At 35.9% G+C, this 20,608-nt stretch overlaps 1 protein-coding gene across 1 annotated transcript; it reads right to left on the minus strand.

The window, feature by feature from the left end:
• Positions 1-16,037: 16,037 nt before the first annotated feature.
• Positions 16,038-20,238, minus strand: LOC141677418 (BTB/POZ domain-containing protein At1g30440-like). Its single transcript, XM_074483347.1, has 4 exons — positions 19,322-20,238; positions 18,306-18,375; positions 16,998-18,221; positions 16,038-16,793 (listed from the first exon to the last, which is right to left on the minus strand). The coding sequence occupies exons 1-4, from the start codon at positions 19,378-19,380 to the stop codon at positions 16,245-16,247; spliced, it is 1,902 nt and encodes a 633-aa protein (XP_074339448.1). The 5' UTR covers positions 19,381-20,238; the 3' UTR covers positions 16,038-16,244.
• Positions 20,239-20,608: the final 370 nt, after the last annotated feature.

The following is a 20,608-nucleotide window of genomic DNA, read 5'->3' on the forward strand; positions in this document are numbered from 1 at the left end:
AACAGAAATATTGTATAATTACTCTTTTCTACCCTTCTTTTTTAGCTCCCATTTGTATATGTCCCTCTACTTTCTGTGTTGCACAAAATGTGTCAAAATTGGCTCATTTGGCACTATGGTAACTACTTTCGTGCAACGTTGATTCGTGAAATTGTGATATTTTAGCTCGCACTTCTACAAATTACGATACTGTCAAGGAACCGGTTATTCTAAAACCTCACAATGGCCATTTTCAGGATCTTATATTATTCTAACACTCCCCTCACTCGAAAACTCATTTATGGGTCGAAAAGTGGATCACGGACGCTCATTTTCAGGGTATAAATTTGTCTTTCGGATCCCTCATAAATTGTGAGAATTGTTGGGGTGACAGGGATCGAACCTGAGTCTTCTGCCGACCTGAGTTCTGATACTATGTCAAGAAAGCAGTTACTCTAAAACCTTAAGGTGTTAGAGAATGATCCTTTTCAGGATCTTATATTATTCTAACGGATATTAAAATCATTTTATACAATGTGTAATATTTTAAGAACTTTCCGGTGATACATATATTCTTGAATTGATCGATAATGAATCCAATTACAATAAATCCTGCTAAAGTCATAGTTCTATCAATGATTTTCATAGGCATTGTTTCTCTCTTTTCTTTTTGTCAAGAATGAAAAAAATTCTTTGATAATTTCGAAATACAAAAGAGTTTATATTCCGATCACTAAATTCATCATCTAACCGAAAGGCACGCAAGTTTAGATAATAAAAACTTAATGTATGATATAGATTACCCTACCTCACAAGAGTAAAATTCTACGGAAAAAAACCCAGGGAGGAAAAAGAATGCCCTCTATAACTCACATTTATACAAAATCAATAATAACTATTGTCTTCTGATAACTGCAAGAAACTCTCGTATCATCATTCTGAAACTAAACTATGTGCTTCAAGATCCCTTGTTAGATTATTATGACGTAAAGTCTAAAAAAGAACCAAAGTACAATCTTCCAATTATCCAGAAAATAAGAACAAATGAAACAAGAAAATTATATTAAAAATAAAAACGAATCTACATATAATATGATATTAAAATAAAATAAAATCTAACCAAATGATATATTTGATTAGACACAAATTCCCATAATAGGAAATAATCAGTCATTAAAGACTCATAAAACCAATAAATGGTCAAAAAATCATCATATATGGCACTCTCGTATTGCCACTGAAAAGTTATCTTACAGGACACGTCATTCTATAAATTGAGTTTTGTAACCCATTTATGTCAAAATTAATGCCCCTTAAACTTTTTAAAATAATAATAAAGGTATAATTTCAAAAATGTTTCTTAAAACATTATCAATTAAAAAACCGTTACTGAAAAAATTAGTTTCATCCAAGTCAAAAACCAATATAATTAAAAGACGTTAATTAATAAAATATAAAGTTTCATTCAAAAAATTTAACTCCTTTAATAAGAGCATTAAAGAGATAATAACTACTATCATATTAAAAACTAAAAAACCAATTGACATAAATTTTCCTAAAAATGAACCTAGCCAAGAAACCTTTATAAATTAAAATCAATTAAGGAAATTTTTTAATCCTAATTAATAACACATTAAAAGCATATAAACAAATCAGTTACCAAAATAAAGAGAAATTATTATAAAAATATGAAACTTCCACTAATAAAAGCTACATTAAGGTACAAATACACATATATAGGATAAATATATATATATACATATACATACACTAGAGTATTAAAAGTAATTAAACCACATAAAACTCACTCAATAATTAGAAAGCAAAATTCAAATTATGTAAACCTTAATTTAAATTAAAACATAATAAATGAATCATTTAACATAATATCAATCATAACTGAAAAATTAAATGCATTTAAATTTCATAACCTAAACCATAATTGCTCTCAAAGTATAATACAGAAACCTAAGAATATGAGTTACAATTGTTAAAAAAACACGATAGAAAAACACAGAAAATAAAGTATTTGCAATCAAACGGATAATGACATATAAAACAAATAAAACTAAACAAATAAACAAAACTGATATTCAAGGGATCAAGGATGCACATTATTTTTAACAAATATTACTTTTAACAAATATGTAACAAATATAATCTACTAGCAGTTAAGAATGACAAAAAGAAATAAGAAATGGAGATGTTTACTATTTACGAAAAAATTAAGATAAATTCGCACCAAAATAATTTGGAGGGCAGTAAAACCTCACTGAAAACAGAATCTAAACTAGAGAAAAGAGAAAAAGGAAATCTATGATATTCCGTAATATTACGTAACAAGATGGAGAACGTAATATGTTAGGTCACACACACACTGTAGAGGGGGTGAATACAGTGTATAGTACACTCAAATCGAACTTAAAGAACTTGAGTAACAGAAAACAAACTTTATTGAAACAATAAACTCTGTAACAATATGGAACTGTTACCTCTCAGTGATGAACAAATATCACGAGAGCTGCTAGGGTTATATATAATAATAACTTCGATAATGATAACACTTACAGTGTAAACCCTATGCATGTGTTTATATACTACACAGTTATAAGATAATCGCTAATTGATATGGAATATAATTCTGCTTCCTAAAATATATCAATCAGATATCTTCTATTCCAAGTATTCCATTCTTCACGGAATTCCTTCTTCATACATATCTCTTCTTATGTTTTATCTCTATCTTCTTTCCTTTAATCAGCTACTGTCCTTATATGATCGTCCTTCAGCACTTAAGTTCTGATATCTATTTTCTGATGATTATCTCCTGATAATATAAGTACTGATATCCTTAAGTCCTGACTTCCAGTATAAGTACTGATCAACAGTTAAGTACTGATCTATCCTGTTCACACAAGATCTGAAAGCTAAATATAAGACATATTAGCCATGACATTATCAAATATATCTAACAATCTCCCCCAACTTGTAAATTAACAAAATATACAAGTTAAACAGATATTTGATGATGTCAAAAACATTAAGTACAAATGCATGAGAAATAGACTAGATAACTACAACTTACAGTCCTTAAAATTTTACCAATTTCAACTTCTGATAACAACTTCAATCTGCATAAATATCAGAATTTAAGCAGTTGTAGATCTTCGACTTGGCTTCATCAACTTCTGATCTCTCTGATGTCAGGAGTTGTTCTGAGATAGTTCTTCAACAAACATTTCTCAGCATATCTTAGTTCATCAATCATTCTCCTTTTAACACCTTTAAGCTCTGCAGTATCTTCACCAGTTTGAAAGATTGCAGCTCTGAGATCATTAATCTTTGCTTTCCTTAACTCCTGGTCTAGTCTTATGACATAAGCTTTGTCAGATTCAAGATTGAATTCAAGTCCCTTAATACCAAGATACGTTCTGATCTGTGCAGTATTAGGCTTCATATCAACAATATCCCCATTGTGATCTCTGTACTTTGGAACATATCTGCTGTCAGACTTAACAGAATAAAGCCTTTTCTGTCTCTGAATCTGTTCTTTTAAGTAGTTTGCAGCAGTCTCTGTTATTCTGTCATCCACTTGAAGTAAGAAAAGTACATGCTCCAATTCTTCAAAATACTTCAAAGGAATGGCATTTTGTCTTATATGATAAACCCTACCATCTGTCATGAAATACAACATGATGTATTCTTTCAAGTAGGTATGGTAAACCATCTGTACAGATTCTAGTTGATTCAATCTCTCAGGAGTTGCTCCAATACCTGGTTCACTCAAGGAAGTTGGATCATCGGTAGTGTTGTGTACTCTTCTTTCATCAGCACTTCCCAATCCAGTTTTATCTCTAGCTTCCTTTCCAGTAACTACTCTTGCTTCAAAACCACTTGGAGTAGTCTTCAAAGATTGAGTCTGTTTTGCTTTAGTGAATCCTGGTAGGAGTGTTTTAGATCTATTTTCTGATATCAAGTTAACTTGAGCACTGTCAGAGGTTACTTGCTTCTTCTGAATATCAGAACTTACAATTTCTTGACTCTGAACAACTTGAGCCATGTCAGAGGTTGTTTTAAGAACTTTTCTTAAAGTCAGAGCAAGATCATCTTTTCCATCAGTAATTTCTTCTTCCTCAGGAGGTACATAAGGCTTGATAGGTTCACCAACCTTTTCTTTACCCTTGGATCTTGGATCTATCTGTGGTTGTGATCTAGCCAAAGTTTCTTCAGTATGTATCCTTTCTTTGATCACAATGCCTTTAGGTTTTGGAAGTAACTTTTTACCAGAAGCTTCATATTTAGATGTGACTTTCTCTGATTTAAGTCTGGCTTCTTCTTCCTTTAAACTTTCCAAGTCCATCCCTGGATTTTCTTGAAGAAATAACTGTCTTGACATTTCCTCATCAAGATCTAGAAGTTCATCAGAACTTATCCTTTTACCAGCAGCAGAACTTATTCTTTTCCCAGTATCAGAACTTGTTCTGTGACTATCTTGTCTTGATGTAAACCTTCTACCTTGACTATGACCACTACCTTGACTATGACCACTACCCATTCCAGAGTTTCCTTGGTCATCTTTTCCATCATCCTTTCCTTGCAGTGTCTTGTTGGTTTTGCATTTGGACTTAATTACCTTCTCCCCCTTTTTGGCATCAGCAGGTAATAAAAGAGAGATAAGTAGTTCCACTGAGGTCTGGATTTCAGTAAGTTGCGATTGCTGAGAAGCTTGATTTGTCAGAATTTGATCAATCTGAGCTTGTTGCTTCTCTTGAGTTTTCTCAATATAAGCAACCCTGTCAATGGTAGGTTGGAAGAACTTTTTCTTATCAATTTTCCAAACTTGTTCCTGTTTGATAAAGTTCTCCTGAATCTTGTGTAGCTCTGCATGAGTGTTAGAATGAAGACCTTGTAGATGTTTAGTACTCAATGCAGTGACTCTAAGCTGGGTTTTAAAATCATCAGAATGTAACATTTCATCAGCTTTAGTCAAGTGCTCAGCAAGATGTAAAGCATTTGGAACACATGAAACTGAGTTCCATTCCTTAGTCCACTCCTGACCTGCAGGAGTTTCACTCCAAGGTACTGGTGCATCCCTGATAACAAACTCCTTTACCAGTTCAGACTTAGGAAGAGTCAGTGGAGGAGTATGTCCTGAAGGACCTGCTTCATCAGCATCTACAGTTGTAGCAGCCTCACCAGTATCTCCAACATTTGCAGCATCAGAACTTAGAGAATCAGTATCTTCTGATAAGACAACAGTGTGAGTAGCAATGGAGGCTTCAGCATCCTCTAATTGCTGATCTGATATTAAGTTCTGATCAACAGCCATATCCTGATGCTCACCTAAAATCTGATCATCAGCATCTTGATGCAGAGAAGGTGTTAGTGATAACTCAGGAGTTTGAACATCATCAGTAACAGGTGTTGTGGAAGGATTATTTGCTATTGGAGCTTCTAAGAAAAGTATTTCAGGCACAACCAGGTTCTGAATATCAATTTCAGAACTTGTGCCTGGATCAACAAGAGACATAGAAGGTGAATTAGCCTTGTCAGATACAGGTTCCTGAGATGGAGTTGATGGAGAAGAAGTGACTGGAGCAAATTCCTTGTCTTGTGAGATCAGAGATTCCTGATCCCCTTCCTTAGCTGCTTCCTCCTCATCATCTGAAACTGGCCTTTGTGCCCTCTGTTTCTTGTACTTCCTTGTTGATTTGGATTCCTTGGGAGTTTCAGGAACCGTCATACGTCTAAGCCTCTTGAGAAGCCTAGAACCCCCAATTGCAGAATCCTTCTGAGAAGTTGCCTTCTCAGCTTCATTGACCACAGGTTCTGAAGAAGGAATCTGATCCTCAGAATCTGATTCATCTCTCAAAGTAATTCTCCTCCTCTTTTGAGGTGTGTGAGGAACAGTCTTTGTTCTCTTTGGCTTAGAGGATGTAGGCTTCACAGTAGGTGCTGAAGAAGAAGGTTGAGCAGTCTGTGAAGTGGAGAGATAGGATTGGAGATAAGTTCTGAGGGTAGGTTGAGTAGAATGAGAGGTAGGTTCTGAGGTTGATGGATTTTGGGTGGTTGGAGGTGGTTGAACATCAGAGTAAACAGATCTATAGGTATCAGGATCAGCATTTACCAGGATCTGTTTTACAGACTTAGGAATCTGTAATGATCTAACCATTTTCTTCTTAGTATCAGCATTTACTAGATCATTAAAGTACCTTTTTGCAACCTTAAAAGGTGGGGTTTGGGTGCTGACTAACTGAGGTTCATCAGTACAATAAGTGTAAATAAGTTGACAGAATCTAGCAAAATAAACAACATCTCGATCCTCTGTCATCCTATCCCCAATAAAACCAATTAAAGCAGTTGCAAAATCAAAATGAGTTTGATTGATAATTGCATACTCGATGTGCTGACTCATAATGGGAATAGCATCAAAATTTGAACACTTGTTGCCAAAAGCCTTGGTGATGCAATCGAAGAAGAAACTTCATTCTCTTCTGATATTAGCCCGTTTCAACTGTCCAAGTTTCGTCAGACTCTTTTCATATCCCAAATCAGTCATTAACCCCCGAAGTTCTGATTCCTCTGGTATAGAGAAGGTACAATCTTCTGGAAGATGTAATGCTCTTCGTACTGTACCAGGAGTGACTACATAGGATGAATCACCCACTTGGAAGATAATACTGGGAGTGCCTCGTTTACCACCATCATCAAAAACTCCAGTCCTCCAGAACCGCAGAACTTGTTGACTTGAAAATAATTCAGGCTGAGTTAAGGCGTACCCAACCTCACTATGCAATTCAGATGGAGCTTCAGCATGATCAAGAATTGCAGAATAGTTGTTTGGAACAAACTTTGCTCCATCAATGATTAAATCCTTTGGTGCCATGTGAAAAAAATGTTGAGATTCAAGTATGCCTGTTAGGTGTTTGAGATAATGTCTGTATGAAAAACCAACGTGAGAAAGAATGAGAAGGAGAGTAAAAGTAAGAAGAGAGATAAAGTATAAAGAAAATAAAAGATTAAAGAAATCTTCTCTCTGTTGTTCTTATACTCTGAAAAAAAATGTTACCATTGGACACCTGTCAGACATGCAGTAATAATGGATAGTTACTGGGCTCGAGAAAACAGGAATGATTACTTACCCAGTTGCCTTGTTTCAAGGAAAAACCGTTCCATTTATCAAGAGACACAGTTTTAATTCAAAATTTAAACCGTTAGCACTGATTGAATTATTTTTCACTGCAACATTAATATTCTTAAAATGAATCATGTTAAAAATGACCGATATAATTTCGATGAATAAGTGCTGACAAAGAATCAGAACTTAAATAAAGACAAAATTTAAATGGTCATCAGAATATCAAGCAGGATTTAACAACACAAGATAAAATAACTCAGAGACAAAATCTTGAAGTAAAAACAGTTTTCATTAATATATCAAGTCAATACATATATGAAATAGAAAGTACATCAATACAAGATTTTCCCTAAGCTTCTAATCCTAACGTCAACAGCTTTAGTCCTAGCTAAGAAGCCTGACAAAGCTGAGGATGAAGAAGAACAGGAAGAAGACGAGATTAAGTCATCTTCCTCTTCCTATCTTCGACGAACAAGATGGCGAGTCGTATGATTCGTTCTTGCTGACGGATAGCTTCCCGCCTTTCCTCCTCCAGGCGCTCCAGATGGCGATGATAATCCATCTCGAAGAATAGAAGGTGAGCCAGCACCTCCTGTGGGACAGAGTCCCAGATCTCCTCAGGAATGGCTGTTACATGCCACTCCTGCTGCCAGTCAGCACAACTGAGCTCCATTGTGAAGGTTTGTGTGTTCAAAAACATGTTGTATCGAACCATTGTGTTTTTGACAGAAGAAGGAGGATAAGTGTGTGAGAAGAATGTGATGGAAAGACTGATATGAAGTGGTTGTTTATATAGGCAAAAGAATGCCAAGAGACGCAAAGATATTTAATGCTGACAGGTAGAATTAATTCTACCTCGTCTCCCTAGACTTTGAAAAAGAATAACAGTCATTGGAAAGAGGAATCATGGTCTAGACCGCACAAGACACAAGAAACAGTGGACTGTTCAAGTACAAAACCATTAATCCTAATCATAGTGACTATTAATCTTCCACTTCAACATATGCGAGTACAAACTGAGACTGTTATTAAATTTCATTCAAAGATAAGCCAAGTAAAGGATTAGACTGAGAAATCAGAACTTAGACCTATACCAGAACTTAACAGTCATCAGAACATGATTTCTTAACTCGAAAAAGGAATGCTCATCTTAGTAAATCCTCATACAAGTTCTTAGTTATGAACGTCAGAATCTTAACCATCAGAACGTGTAACTAGAACTTGTCCTCAGAATTTGTGCAAAAATGACACAATGACTGTTTATCTAAAATAACATAGACCACCACAGAAATTTTCATCATTCAGATGGAGTGATTAGTGTGTGCATTAAGCTAAAAACAGACAAAGAGTAAAGTCTGATTCACTTCAGTATATCTTAGAAATAAGGCAAAACTAAAATTTTGCTAAAGATCTGTCATTGTCCTGAAACCTACTGATGAATGAGTTCATGCTTGAGTTCACCTCAACTGTTTTGTGCTCATTTTATGCATCTTTTGAAATTCTATTTTACAGTGGCTTCTCAGTGTAAGTGAGTCACGACTGTTTATTAGAATTTATGCTATTATCAGAGTATTTCTCCAGTAATCATAGAGTGTGAAAAGTCACCAAGAAAATATTTTGCTTTTCTAATGCATATTTACTTAATACCAGCAATGCACTTGGGTCGTCCCTTTCACATTTTTACTATAGATCTCAAAGGAGTACCTGATTTTATTCTTTAATCTTTTTGCTTTTTCTTTTGATAAGGGAGGTTTATCAGCACTTAGTACATTCAGCAGTTTAACTAGTATCAGAACTTAACAGATGAGTAGCATTATTCTAATTTATGACTTAGTAATAAGATATACAAAGGGAACTTAACTAAGCTCAGTTATCAGAATTTGCTAGTGTCATAAGATTTCCATTGAAATAATTACTTCTTCCATGGAGTCATTTGTTTATTGAAGATTACTAGGTCAGTATCTAGCACAGTTATCCTCATAGGATTGAATATGTACTAGAACAAACATATCACTTATCAGAGTTTAGAAACATATATCAGACAACAGTCAGTACTTAAAGACATTTATCAATTAAGCACAGAATACACAATGATATTAATTCTGTAAATACTGAGCATAAAGTCTGATAACACAGAACAAGTCTAAGCAGATTTAAAGAAAGAACCTGAAACCATTCCAAGTTCATTTACCAATCTTGTAAAAGTAGCTTCACATAATGGTTTTGTGAAGATATCTGCCAACTGTTGATCTGTGGGAATAAAGTGCAATTCCACTGTACCTTCATCCACATGTTCCCTGATGAAGTGATACTTGATGCTGATGTGCTTTGTCATTGAGTGTTGAACTGGATTACCTGTCATAGCAATAGCACTTTGATTATCACAGTAAATAGGGATTTTGAAATATGTTAACCCATAATCCAGTAATTGATTCTTCATCCAAAGAATCTGTGCACAACAGCTTCCTGCAGCAATATACTCTGCTTCTGCAGTTGATGTGGAAATTGACTTTTGTTTCTTGCTGTACCAAGAAACCAATCTGCCTCCAAGAAATTGGCAGCTTCCACTTGTGCTTTTCCTGTCAATTTTGCAACCTGCAAAATCTGCATCTGAGTAACCTATTAGTTTAAAATCTGATTCTCTAGGATACCATAATCCCAGAGCAGCTGTTCCTTTAAGATACTTAAAGATTCTTTTTACAGCTGTTAAGTGAGGTTCTCTTGGATCTGCTTGAAATCTTGCACAAAGACAGGTAGCATACATGATATCAGGTCTACTAGCAGTTAGATAGAGTAGAGAGCCAATCATACCTCTGTAGTCAGTAATATCTACTGATTTACCGGTATCCTTATCCAGTTTTGTTGCAGTGGCCATTGGAGTGGATGCACTTGAACAATCTTGCATTCCAAATTTCTTTAGCAAGTTTCTGGTGTACTTGGTTTGACAAATAAAAGTGCCTTCCTCATTCTGCTTGACTTGAAGGCCCAGAAAATAGCTAAGTTCCCCCATCATACTCATCTGATATCTTGACTGCATTAGTTTGGCAAACTTCTTGCAAAGTTTGTCATTTGTAGATCCAAAAATGATATCATCAACATAAATCTGGACCAGAAGTAAGTCCTTTCCATGGTTGAGGTAGAACAGTGTTTTGTCTATTGTCCCTCTGTTGAATCCACTTTCCAGAAGAAACTGAGCTAAAGTCTCATACCATGCTCTAGGAGCTTACTTAAGTCCATAAAGTGCTTTATCAAGCCTGTAGACATAATCTGAATGTTTGGTATCTACAAAACCTGGAGGTTGTTCAACATATACCTCTTCCTCCAATTCTCCATTGAGAAAAGCACTTTTCACATCCATTTGAAAGACAATAAACTTTTTGTGAGTAGCATAAGCCAAAAATATCCTTATGGCTTCTAACCTAGCAACTGGTGCAAATGTTTCATCATAATCAATTCCCTCCTGTTGAGAATATCCTTTTGCAACCAGCCTTGCCTTATTTCTTGTAATTATGCCATCACTATCAGTTTTGTTTCTGAATACCCACTTTGTACCAACAACAGATCTATTCTTTGGTCTTGGCACTAGGGTCCAGACTTTGTTTCTTTCAAATTCATTCAACTCTTCCTGCATTGCTTGCACCCAATCAGCATCTTGAAGAGCTTCTTCTACTTTCTTTGGCTCAGTCTGAGAGAGAAAAGAATTGTATAGACACTCATTTGAAGTACCTGTTCTAGTTCTGACACCTGCATCAGGATTTCCAATTATCAAATCAGGTGTATGTGATTTTGTCCACTTCCTTGCAGATGGAATGTTTTCTCTAGAACTGGATGGTCCCCCATGATCCATGCTATCTTCATTTTCATTTTCTGATGCTCCCCCTGAAACTATGCTCTCTGTGTTGGATTCTTCAGTATTTAGATTTTCAGCACTATCAGAACTTGGCTTATCAGAACTTGACGAATCAGAACTTGAAGAGCCAGATGCATGTTCTGATGTTTCTTGAGATGTGGTAGAATCTTGAGTATGCTCCCCCTGCATAGGTGCATCTTCCTTTAACGTAGTCACCACAGTTTCAATAACATCAGAGTTTAATCCGTCAGAGTTTGTAGTATCAGGACTTAGACTGTCAGGTTTTTTAGTATCAGAATATGAGTCTTCATTTTCAAATCTCAGCTGATCATGATCAACGAAATCTTTAAGACCAGTGATCTTCTTGTCATCAAAAGAGACATTGATAGATTCCATGACCACTTTTGTTCTCAAATTATAGACTCTGAAGGCTTTTGTGGAAAGTGGATATCCAACAAAGATTCCTTCATCAGCTTTTAGATCAAACTTTGATAGCTGTTCAGGATGAGTCTTGAGAACAAAACACTTGCATCCAAATACATGAAAATATTTTAGATTTGGCTTCTTTTTCTTCACCATCTCATATGGTGTTTTTCCATGCTTGTTAATGAGTGTTGCATTTTGAGTAAAACAAGCAGTCTGCACAGCTTCAGCCCAGAAATAGGTTGGAAGCTTTGCTTCTTCAAGCATTGTACGTGCAGCTTCAATGAGAGTTCTATTCTTCCTTTCAACAACTCCATTTTGCTGTGGAGTTCCAGGAGCAGAAAATTCCTGCTTTATTCCATGGCTTTTGCAGAACTCTTCCATTATCAGATTCTTGAACTCAGTGCAATTATCACTCCTTAGAATTTTCACAGAATCTTTGACCATTTTATCCAGTTGTTTGACATGATCAATCAAGATAGATGCAGTTTCACTTTTTGTGTGCAAGAAATACACCTATGTGTATCTGGTGAACTCATCCACTATGACCAACGCATACTTCTTCTTTGCAATAGACATGACATTTACTGGACCAAATAGATCAACATGTATAAGATGATAAGGCTCAAGAATTGATGATTCAGTCTTGCTCTTGAATGAAGATTTTCTTTGTTTGGCTTTCTGACATGAATCACAAAGACCATCAGGAGCAAATACTGTGTTTGGTAATCCTCTCACAAGATCTTTCTTGACCAGTTCATTTATATTGTTAAAATTTAAATGAGAGAGTTTCTTATGCCAATTCCAGCTTTCTTCAATTGATGCTCTACTTAACAGACAGATTGCAGAGCCATCAGCACTTGTTGAAAGCTTAGCTTCATAAATGTTACCACGTCTATATCCTTTCAGAACAACTTTGCCTTTAGATTTACTCACAATTTCACAGTGTTCTTCAAAGAAATCAACATGATATCCTCTGTCACAGATTTGACTTATACTCAGAAGGTTGTGTTTAAGTCCTGAAACCAGAGCTACTTGTTTAATGATGACATTCCCAAGATTGATATTGCCATATCCCAATGTTTTTCCAATGTTGCCATCTCCATAAGAAACACTTGGGTCAGCTTTCTCCACAAAGTCTGATAGCAGGGCCTTATTTCCAGTCATATGACCTGAACATCCACTGTCCAGAACTAGAATATTCTTCCTGTTGCCCTGCAATTATAAGGACCACTAATTATTAGTTTTAAGGACCCAGACTTGCTTGGATCCTTTGGTCTTATTAAGTTTGTTAACATTTGCAGCGGATTTAGCATCAGAGTTTATGTTAACATTTTTCTTATCAGAATTTACATTATCAGACTTTGAATCAGAATTTATACTAGAAGAAACAATGGAAACTTTCTTCAAAGAAGGTTTTATTTGATAATAATCATAGTACAGACTATGATATTCCTTACAAGTATAAATGGAATGCCATAAACTACCACAATGAAAACAAGGATTTTGTGGTTTGTATCTAACTGACTGACTCTTAACTCCTGATTTTGAAGGTAAGGAGTTAATATTCTTATTTTTCCTGCAAAAAGAAGCCAGATGGTTAGAACTTCCACAGTTATGACATATTTTCCTAGGTGCATCAGGAACAGGTTTATAATCATTGCTTTTATTCACACCTTCCTTTCCATTCCTATTTTTCCTAGGTGATTTTACCTTGTTTGCATTCTTGACATCTTTCAGCTTATGCTTAAGCTGCTTCTTTGTCATTAAGCCTATGTTTACTTCAGCTGTCTTTTCCTGTTTTAGTTTGTCAGAAGTTAATTCCTCTTTAACTTCTGATTTCTCATTATCAGACTTTACAGTTACAAACTTAACAGGTTTTAACTTTGGCTTTTACTTAACAACAGGCTTAATTTCTTCAGTTCCTTTATCATTCTTATTTTCTCCATAACCTAAGCCCTCTTTCCAATTTTCACTACTTAGCAAATTTTGAGTTGTTCTGCCAGAGTTAGTCCAAGTCCTGATTATTTCTCTTTCCTTTTCTAACTCAGTTTTTAGAGATTCATTCATTTTTAGCACTTCATCCCTAACATAAAAAGCATCATCTCTATCCTTCTGAGTTTGATGGAATATGACTAACTCTTTTTCTAAGAAATCATTTCTTTTCTTATATGCAAGATTTTCAGAAGTTAATCTTTCACATGTTAAAGTTTGATCTCTATAGCTAACAAACATGGTTTTAAGATATCTTCTCAACTCATTAATATCATCAGTATGAAAAGCATAAGTAGTCTGAGGTACCTTTGTTTCAGCAGCTTCAGAACTGCTCTCAGCACTTTCTTTATCAGCATTTGCCATTAATGCATAGTTCTCCTCACTTTCAGAGTCTGAGGTGTCTGTCCAGCTTTTCTGCTTTGTGACAAGAGCCTTGCCTTTGTTACCCTTTACCTTCTTGCAGTCAGGAGATATGTGGCCTTTCTCACCACAGTTATAGCATTTAACATTGGTGTAATCTCCTCTGTCAGATTTTCCTCCTCTCCCTTCAGATCTTCTGAAATTCTTCTTATCAGAACTTATGCTTTTCCTGGGAAACTTCTTTCCCTTCCTGAACTTCCTGTATGCAATCTTTGTGATTTCTTTCACCATAAGAGCACACAGTTTCATCATCTCCTCATCAGCATCAGTCTCAGGCAAGCTTTCAGAATCTGAGTCATCATCACTCTCAGAACTTGATGACTCAGTATCAGACTTTATGAAAAGAGCTTTACCCCTGTCTTTCTTTGAGGAAGCTGCTTTGGGAAATTCTTCTTCAGCCTTAAGAGCAACTGTCCTTGACTTTCCTCCTTTCCTCTTGCTTCTTTGTTCCATCTCCAGCTCGTGTGTCTTGAGCATTCCATAGATTTCGTCAAGAGTTGTTTCATCAAGATTGTAGTTGTCTCTTATTGTCGTTGCCTTTAAATCCCAGCATTCAGGAAGAGCTAACAGGAACTTAAGGTTTGAGTCTTCAAGATCATACTCTTTATCAACCAATGACAAATCATTCAAAAGTTTGACAAATCTATCATATAAATCATTCAATGACTCATTAGTCTTTGAGTCAAAGTGTTCATACTCTTGAGTGAGTATTGTCTTCCTGTTTTTCTTAATTGTGTCAGTTCCCTGACATCTTGTTTCCAGAGCATCCCATATCTCCTTAGCAGTCTTGCAGTTGATTACCCTGTTTGACATTACATTGTCAATGACACTATGCAGTAAGTGTCGTACCTTAGCATCCTTAGCAATTGATGCTATGTCCTCAGCAGTATAATCACTCTTCTCCTTTGGTACGGTCGTTGCTGCTTCACCTGCAACTGCAACAGCGAGTTTGGTTGGTTTGTGAGGAACTTCCTTGATTCTATCCAGGTATTCTGGATCTGTTGCTTCCAGAAACATGGTCATCCTTACCTTCCATATGGGATATTCAGATGGTCTCAGTATGGGGACTCTGATGGTCTCATACCGACTCTGAATTTGTGTCTTTGGTGGTTCCTCAGTTGTGGTAGGCTTAGTTGGAGTTTCTGTGTCCGACATGATTGTGTTTGGATCTTTAACTGTATGTAAGTTAACAGATAGGCTCTGATACCAATTGTTAGGTCACACACACACTGTAGAGGGGGTGAATACAGTATATAGTACACTCAAATCGAACTTAAAGAACTTGAATAACAGAAAACAAACTTTATTGAAACAATAAACTCTGTTACAATATGGAACTGTTACCTCTCAGTGATGAACAAATATCACGAGAGCTGCTAGGGTTATATATAATAATAACTTCGATAATGATAACACTTATAGTGTAAGCCCTATGCCTGTGTTTATATACTACACAGTTACAAGATAATCGCTAATTGATATGAAATATAATTCTGCTTCCTAAAATATATCAATCAGATATCTTCTATTCCAAGTATTCCATTCTTCACGGAATTCCTTCTTCATACATATCTCTTCTTATGTTTTATCTCTATCTTCTTTCCTTTAATCAGCTACTGTCCTTATCTGATCGTCCTTCAGCACTTAAGTTCTGATATCTATCTTCTGATGATTATCTCCTGATAATATAAGTACTGATATCCTTAAGTCCTGACTTCCAGTATAAGTACTGATCAACAGTTAAGTACTGATCTATCCTGTTCACACAAGATCTGAAAGCTAAATATAAGACATATTAACCATTACATTATCAAATATATCTAACATAATATATTTATAATCAATTATAAAATATGATTTTAATTTCATTCTGTGCATTACATACAAAATACTACCTGTAATTTGAGATCACCAATTTGAGATCACCATGAAAGAATGTTGATCTTAACAGCACAACGTTCTTCCATAAGTCCACCAAATGCATTAAACCCTAGTACATACATAAGGTTATGTAATGCATCTTCTTCACTGAGTCCGAACTCGGTTATTCCTATTTTCAACACTTGTGAACCTTCTTTTTGTATAAACTCAGCTACTTTGTTATAGCCACCGTTTACTAGAAACGAAGGGTAAGTAAATGAGTGGAGAAAGATTTCTTCGAAAGGCTGACAAAGGCCTTTCTTTGCCTCGAAACACAATCATGTCAAAAAAAAACTTAAACTTACAAGTCTGTACTCGCCAAGAGTAGATTCTTTCTAAATATAAGAATACGAATGTGCACTTTTAAAACGGTTCTCGGACGTTTGACAGTTACAAGATAGAAACACTTTAAAAACACTGGACAAGTATGGCAGATATATGGAATTACAATAAAACCTAAATAACCAACATACAAAATGAAGATATAAATAAATTAGAATTAGTGGAAAATAAAATGTGTTACTTAAGTGCAAGTTGCTTTTTCTTGTACCTCCCGTTCTTTTCTTTTGTCTTTTCACTTTTACCAGATTCCAATTTCTGATTGCTAACGGAGCCCTCTTGGGCACTGCACATCTGAGATTTCAACCTAAACCCAAACTTCTTTGACATGTTTCCCCAAGTACTGAATCCCTTAAAACGTCCTAGTTTTTGAATTTCCTGCCTCATATTTGTACACTCTTTCTCGAGCTCAGAAACCCGCATCCGCATGCTGTCCATTCCCACTTTCAAAACTTGATTCTCTCTCACAGCTGTGTTCCAACCTCCATCATTTGACGCCATTAAACCACTTCTCAATTGCCTTGACCCATCAAGATTGTCGGATACAAGAAAGCAGCTGGCTATGGAAGTCCTAAGCTGAAGTTGCTCGAAGAACAGGACTTGGACAATGGTTCTAAGTGGCAGCCTCTCGTTCTGGGCAGCATGGGTGCAAGCTTCCATGGAGAGCTTTTGACAGTCCATCAGCCTGCATAATTGTTCTCTGTCGGCATCCGCCAACCAAGGGTGCGACTTCAGAACAAAAACAACATACAGGTTAATAAGCCTCACAAATTGAAGAAAGTAGCCAAATGACCATACCAGCAATAGATTATGCATTTTCTGCAGTTTCTAAATCAGCAAGCCGGGTAATTTTAGTTTTTAAATACAAGTTAAGATAAAAAGAGAGTAATTCTTCTTTGCCCATTTAATTGATCACAGGGTTGAGAAATGCACCTTAAGATATATGTCGATTGCACGATAAAGACCATCATCTAAGGGCCTGGCATAATCAGGAACCGCTGCAGCAAGAGACTGGAACTTAGGGAGCTTTAAATTAATATCAGGGGCAACCTCTGCCAAGTACCCATCAATCAGCTTGGCCACCATTGTGATTGGTGTCAATGACTGAGAACCCATTGACTGGCCATCCTCGACTGAACAAGGAGAGGCCCCACCTGTCACCTGATCCATGGCCAAGAAGTGCTCAAGAATCCTCTCAATGCATTCAACATTATAAAGAGTCTCCATGGTATATGAGAAGTTGGGCATCAAGAGATCCTCAAGTGATGCCTGATCAAGCTGCATTCCTATTCTTCTTTCTAAGTTTGATATGCATGAGGGGCTTGCCCGAAGTATCAATGCTGTCCGAAGAAGGCCAAACAGTATTTTGGTTGAGATTAATCCCTTATGCATGGGAAGTAATTTATCAAGCTCTTCAAGTAGAATCTTTTGATCTTCTTCAGATGATAGGCCTCCTGATCCAACTGGTCCAAGACGGTTGCTAGACTCACTGGTGCTCTGATGTCTATTGAGCCCTGGCAAGTACTTTTTTGCGTATGAAGTGAGGGATCCAGCCAATACCTCTTGCTTGATCCCACGAGATTCCATAGCTGATATCAACCTCTTATAGTGTGGCAAACTTAAACATGATATATCTTCATACCACCAGTCTGAACTTGCATTTTTAAGCCTAGCCCCGGTGCTTATCCCATTCCATAAGACACTTCCACCAGGACTCTGCATAGGCCCTCCGTATTCAACCATAGGCCACCCAAATAGATTTGGGTCACTACCTGCTTTCACAGCCAACGACTCAACGCAGCGGTTAGTAATATTAAGATCTTCAGCAAACGGGACAACATCATCACAGCTTTGAAGTGCTTTCAAAGAGTCTTTCCAGTTTCGCAGGACCACTTGATTAAGAAAATTTTCAGTCTGTAAGATTAGATTGCCTTCCCCATACTGTTCGGTCATTTTGAGATGCTCAGCAGCAGACCGAAGGTATACGACATTTGCAGCAGTAAGTTCAAGTTTAACGCCATAACAGAACTTTGCAACAAGTTCAAATGTTTTATCTCCTCCAGGGATATCAGGCAAATTAACTATACAGCCATCTTCTGCTCCAGAAGCTTCTGCAATTAACTTTTCCATAACTCCACTCCTAGAGAGCAATGGAAACTGCATATCACGAGAAAAAGAATCTATAAGAGAATATAAACCTTAAGATTTTCTCTACCAAATAAATTTGAGAGAGGATATTACCTTGTGGAGATGGAATGACATGTCCTCAACCTCAACAACAATATCACTTGGAAGCCCAGTTGTGCAGAACCTTCAATGTCATTCAAATTAGAAATTACAACTTGGGGTTATTAGTCTTATATATAGTGGTGACATCACATTGTGTTTCACTAAAGTACACCCTTTCAGGTTGAAATAAAGAAAAACTAACATGGTACAACCATAAGGGCAGGAAAATTCATGCAAATTGCTACAAGACAATTTTAGGCCAGAAAATAACATCTAATCATACAGATTAGGGAAAGGCATTACATATCTAATAACCAAACTGCAACCAGAACAATAGAAATTTGTTTGAATTTCCAGAATATGAAGGAAATTAAGCTAAACAGTTTCGTGTTTACCCGGTGCGAACCCCGGTGCGCACCCGAAGGGTAGCGGCTGCGGGTTACCTACGATAAAAAAAAAAAAAAAAAACAGTTTTATGTTTCACTATTTACTTGTACTATTGTACTCAAATCAACTATTTGTTTGAAACATAATTCATAACCTTCCAATTCATATTTGATCACAGAATCTGGGACCAAGCTAATAACCATATATAGTTTAATAAAGCTAAATAGCATGTACTTTCATTCTGACAATGTAGAAACCAAATATCTAATTACGTGAAGGTAACTTATTACGCTAAACCTTCATCACCATGGTTTTCCAATATAACATAGAAGACACGTATTTATTAGAGATGTTAATCCACAATGTGTCTCTTAACTATGTAAAATGACTTGCTTCAAGATCTCAGAATGTAAAAGTCAATGACAAACAAACAATCCAAACAGAAACAACACATAGAAGATCACAACTGCAAAAATCAGTGCACAGGAAGGAAAATATGAAATAAGACATACATGATCACTAGTGCAGAATACAGTAGACTAAATGTAAAGATAAAATTTCAAGATTAAGATAATGTGAATGCTACAAAATGCGAGAACAAGACCAAATAAACCAAAAAGGCCAAGTTAAAGATTCCATACCATGCCTGCCCTTTCCTTTGAAATGCATCTTGTTTAGATCCCAACTTCATACAAGCCATATCCACACAATTCAGAATTGCAGTCTAACTGAAAGATTTCCAAACAGCCTCTTGAGGTAAAACCCGAAAACTAGGAAATCAAACACCAAACTCCAAACACTATTAGAGCAGTGCCCTGTAACTTCCACTACCCCACACCCCAGATCAAGGTAGCTACAAAGTAACAAAAGTACACTGAAAAAACTCGAAGCCTTGAAGACTTAATATACCAAGCCAAATTCTTGTAAACTCCTCCAAATTGCAACTACCACTCTAAAAACAACCCAAATGGCAGAAACCAACTTCCTAAACCTTTTGAATTATAGGGCACAACTACCCCTCAAATCCACCAAGATGTTGGACAAAACTGAAATTTCTATTCTTTTTCAAATCCCAATTCTTAACCCACTCCAGGATACTTACCCACTTCAAAAGATACCCAAATTTTTATATTAAACTCCAAAAATTAAAATACTCAAAAACTCAAAGCAGACAAAAAGTTTAGGTCAACCCCTCTTCACAGAATTAAAAAACCCCACTATCAAAAACTACAAAATTCCAAGATTCAACCATACTTCACATTAACAACTAAAACCAATCATACCCTTTTCACAAAACTAAAAACCCACAATAAAAATCCAATTTTTTTACTCTTTCACCATAAAAAACTGCCTAAAATCAAGAAAATAAAATTACCCATCTCAAGAAAACCTTGGAAAACTCAATAGAGCATGTGTGTAACTTTAATGCAGCTCTGAAAACAATCTCTTTGAGGCACTCAAGCAAGCATGTGGTGAGCGCCTTTGGCTTGAGACATACTCATTGGTTTCCTAGAATTGTGAATTTTTTGTCAAAATCTTAAATAAGGTGATTCTTGAAATTTATGATACTTGCCGTTTTTTATTAGTGGGGGTAATATTGGAAAGTTACATATACCTGTTTGTCCAGCTAAGCCATGTGGCAGCACTTTCTTGAATATCAGTTTTATATCAATGAATATAATATATTATTTCTTTTTTTATATTTATATTGTACATCTCAGATTTTCATTAAAAGGTACTCCCTCCGTCCTTGTTTCCTATTTTGACTTTCGGTACTGTTCACGGTAAGCGATTGACTACTAATTTACGTCTAATCTATAATATCAAACATAGTCATGAGTGATCTCGTTGAATTCGTATTTATCAGTACTTTAATACAGTGAAATTTTTATATTTAATACTAATACGAATTTAAATAAATTAACGAT

Source organism: Apium graveolens, chromosome 8 (assembly GCF_009905375.1).
Source record: "Apium graveolens cultivar Ventura chromosome 8, ASM990537v1, whole genome shotgun sequence".
Classification (NCBI taxonomy): domain Eukaryota; kingdom Viridiplantae; phylum Streptophyta; class Magnoliopsida; order Apiales; family Apiaceae; genus Apium; species Apium graveolens.

Coding starts and splice junctions, on each gene's coding strand:
- LOC141677418 (XM_074483347.1), bottom strand. CDS start 19,380: ATGGCTTGTATGAAGTTGGGATCTAAACAAGATGCATTTCAAAGGAAA. Junction 18,222..18,305: donor TGTCATTCCATCTCCACAAG/GTAATATCCTCT, acceptor CGTGATATGCAG/TTTCCATTGCTCTCTAGGAG. Junction 16,794..16,997: donor CAATCGACATATATCTTAAG/GTGCATTTCTCA, acceptor TTTGTTCTGAAG/TCGCACCCTTGGTTGGCGGA.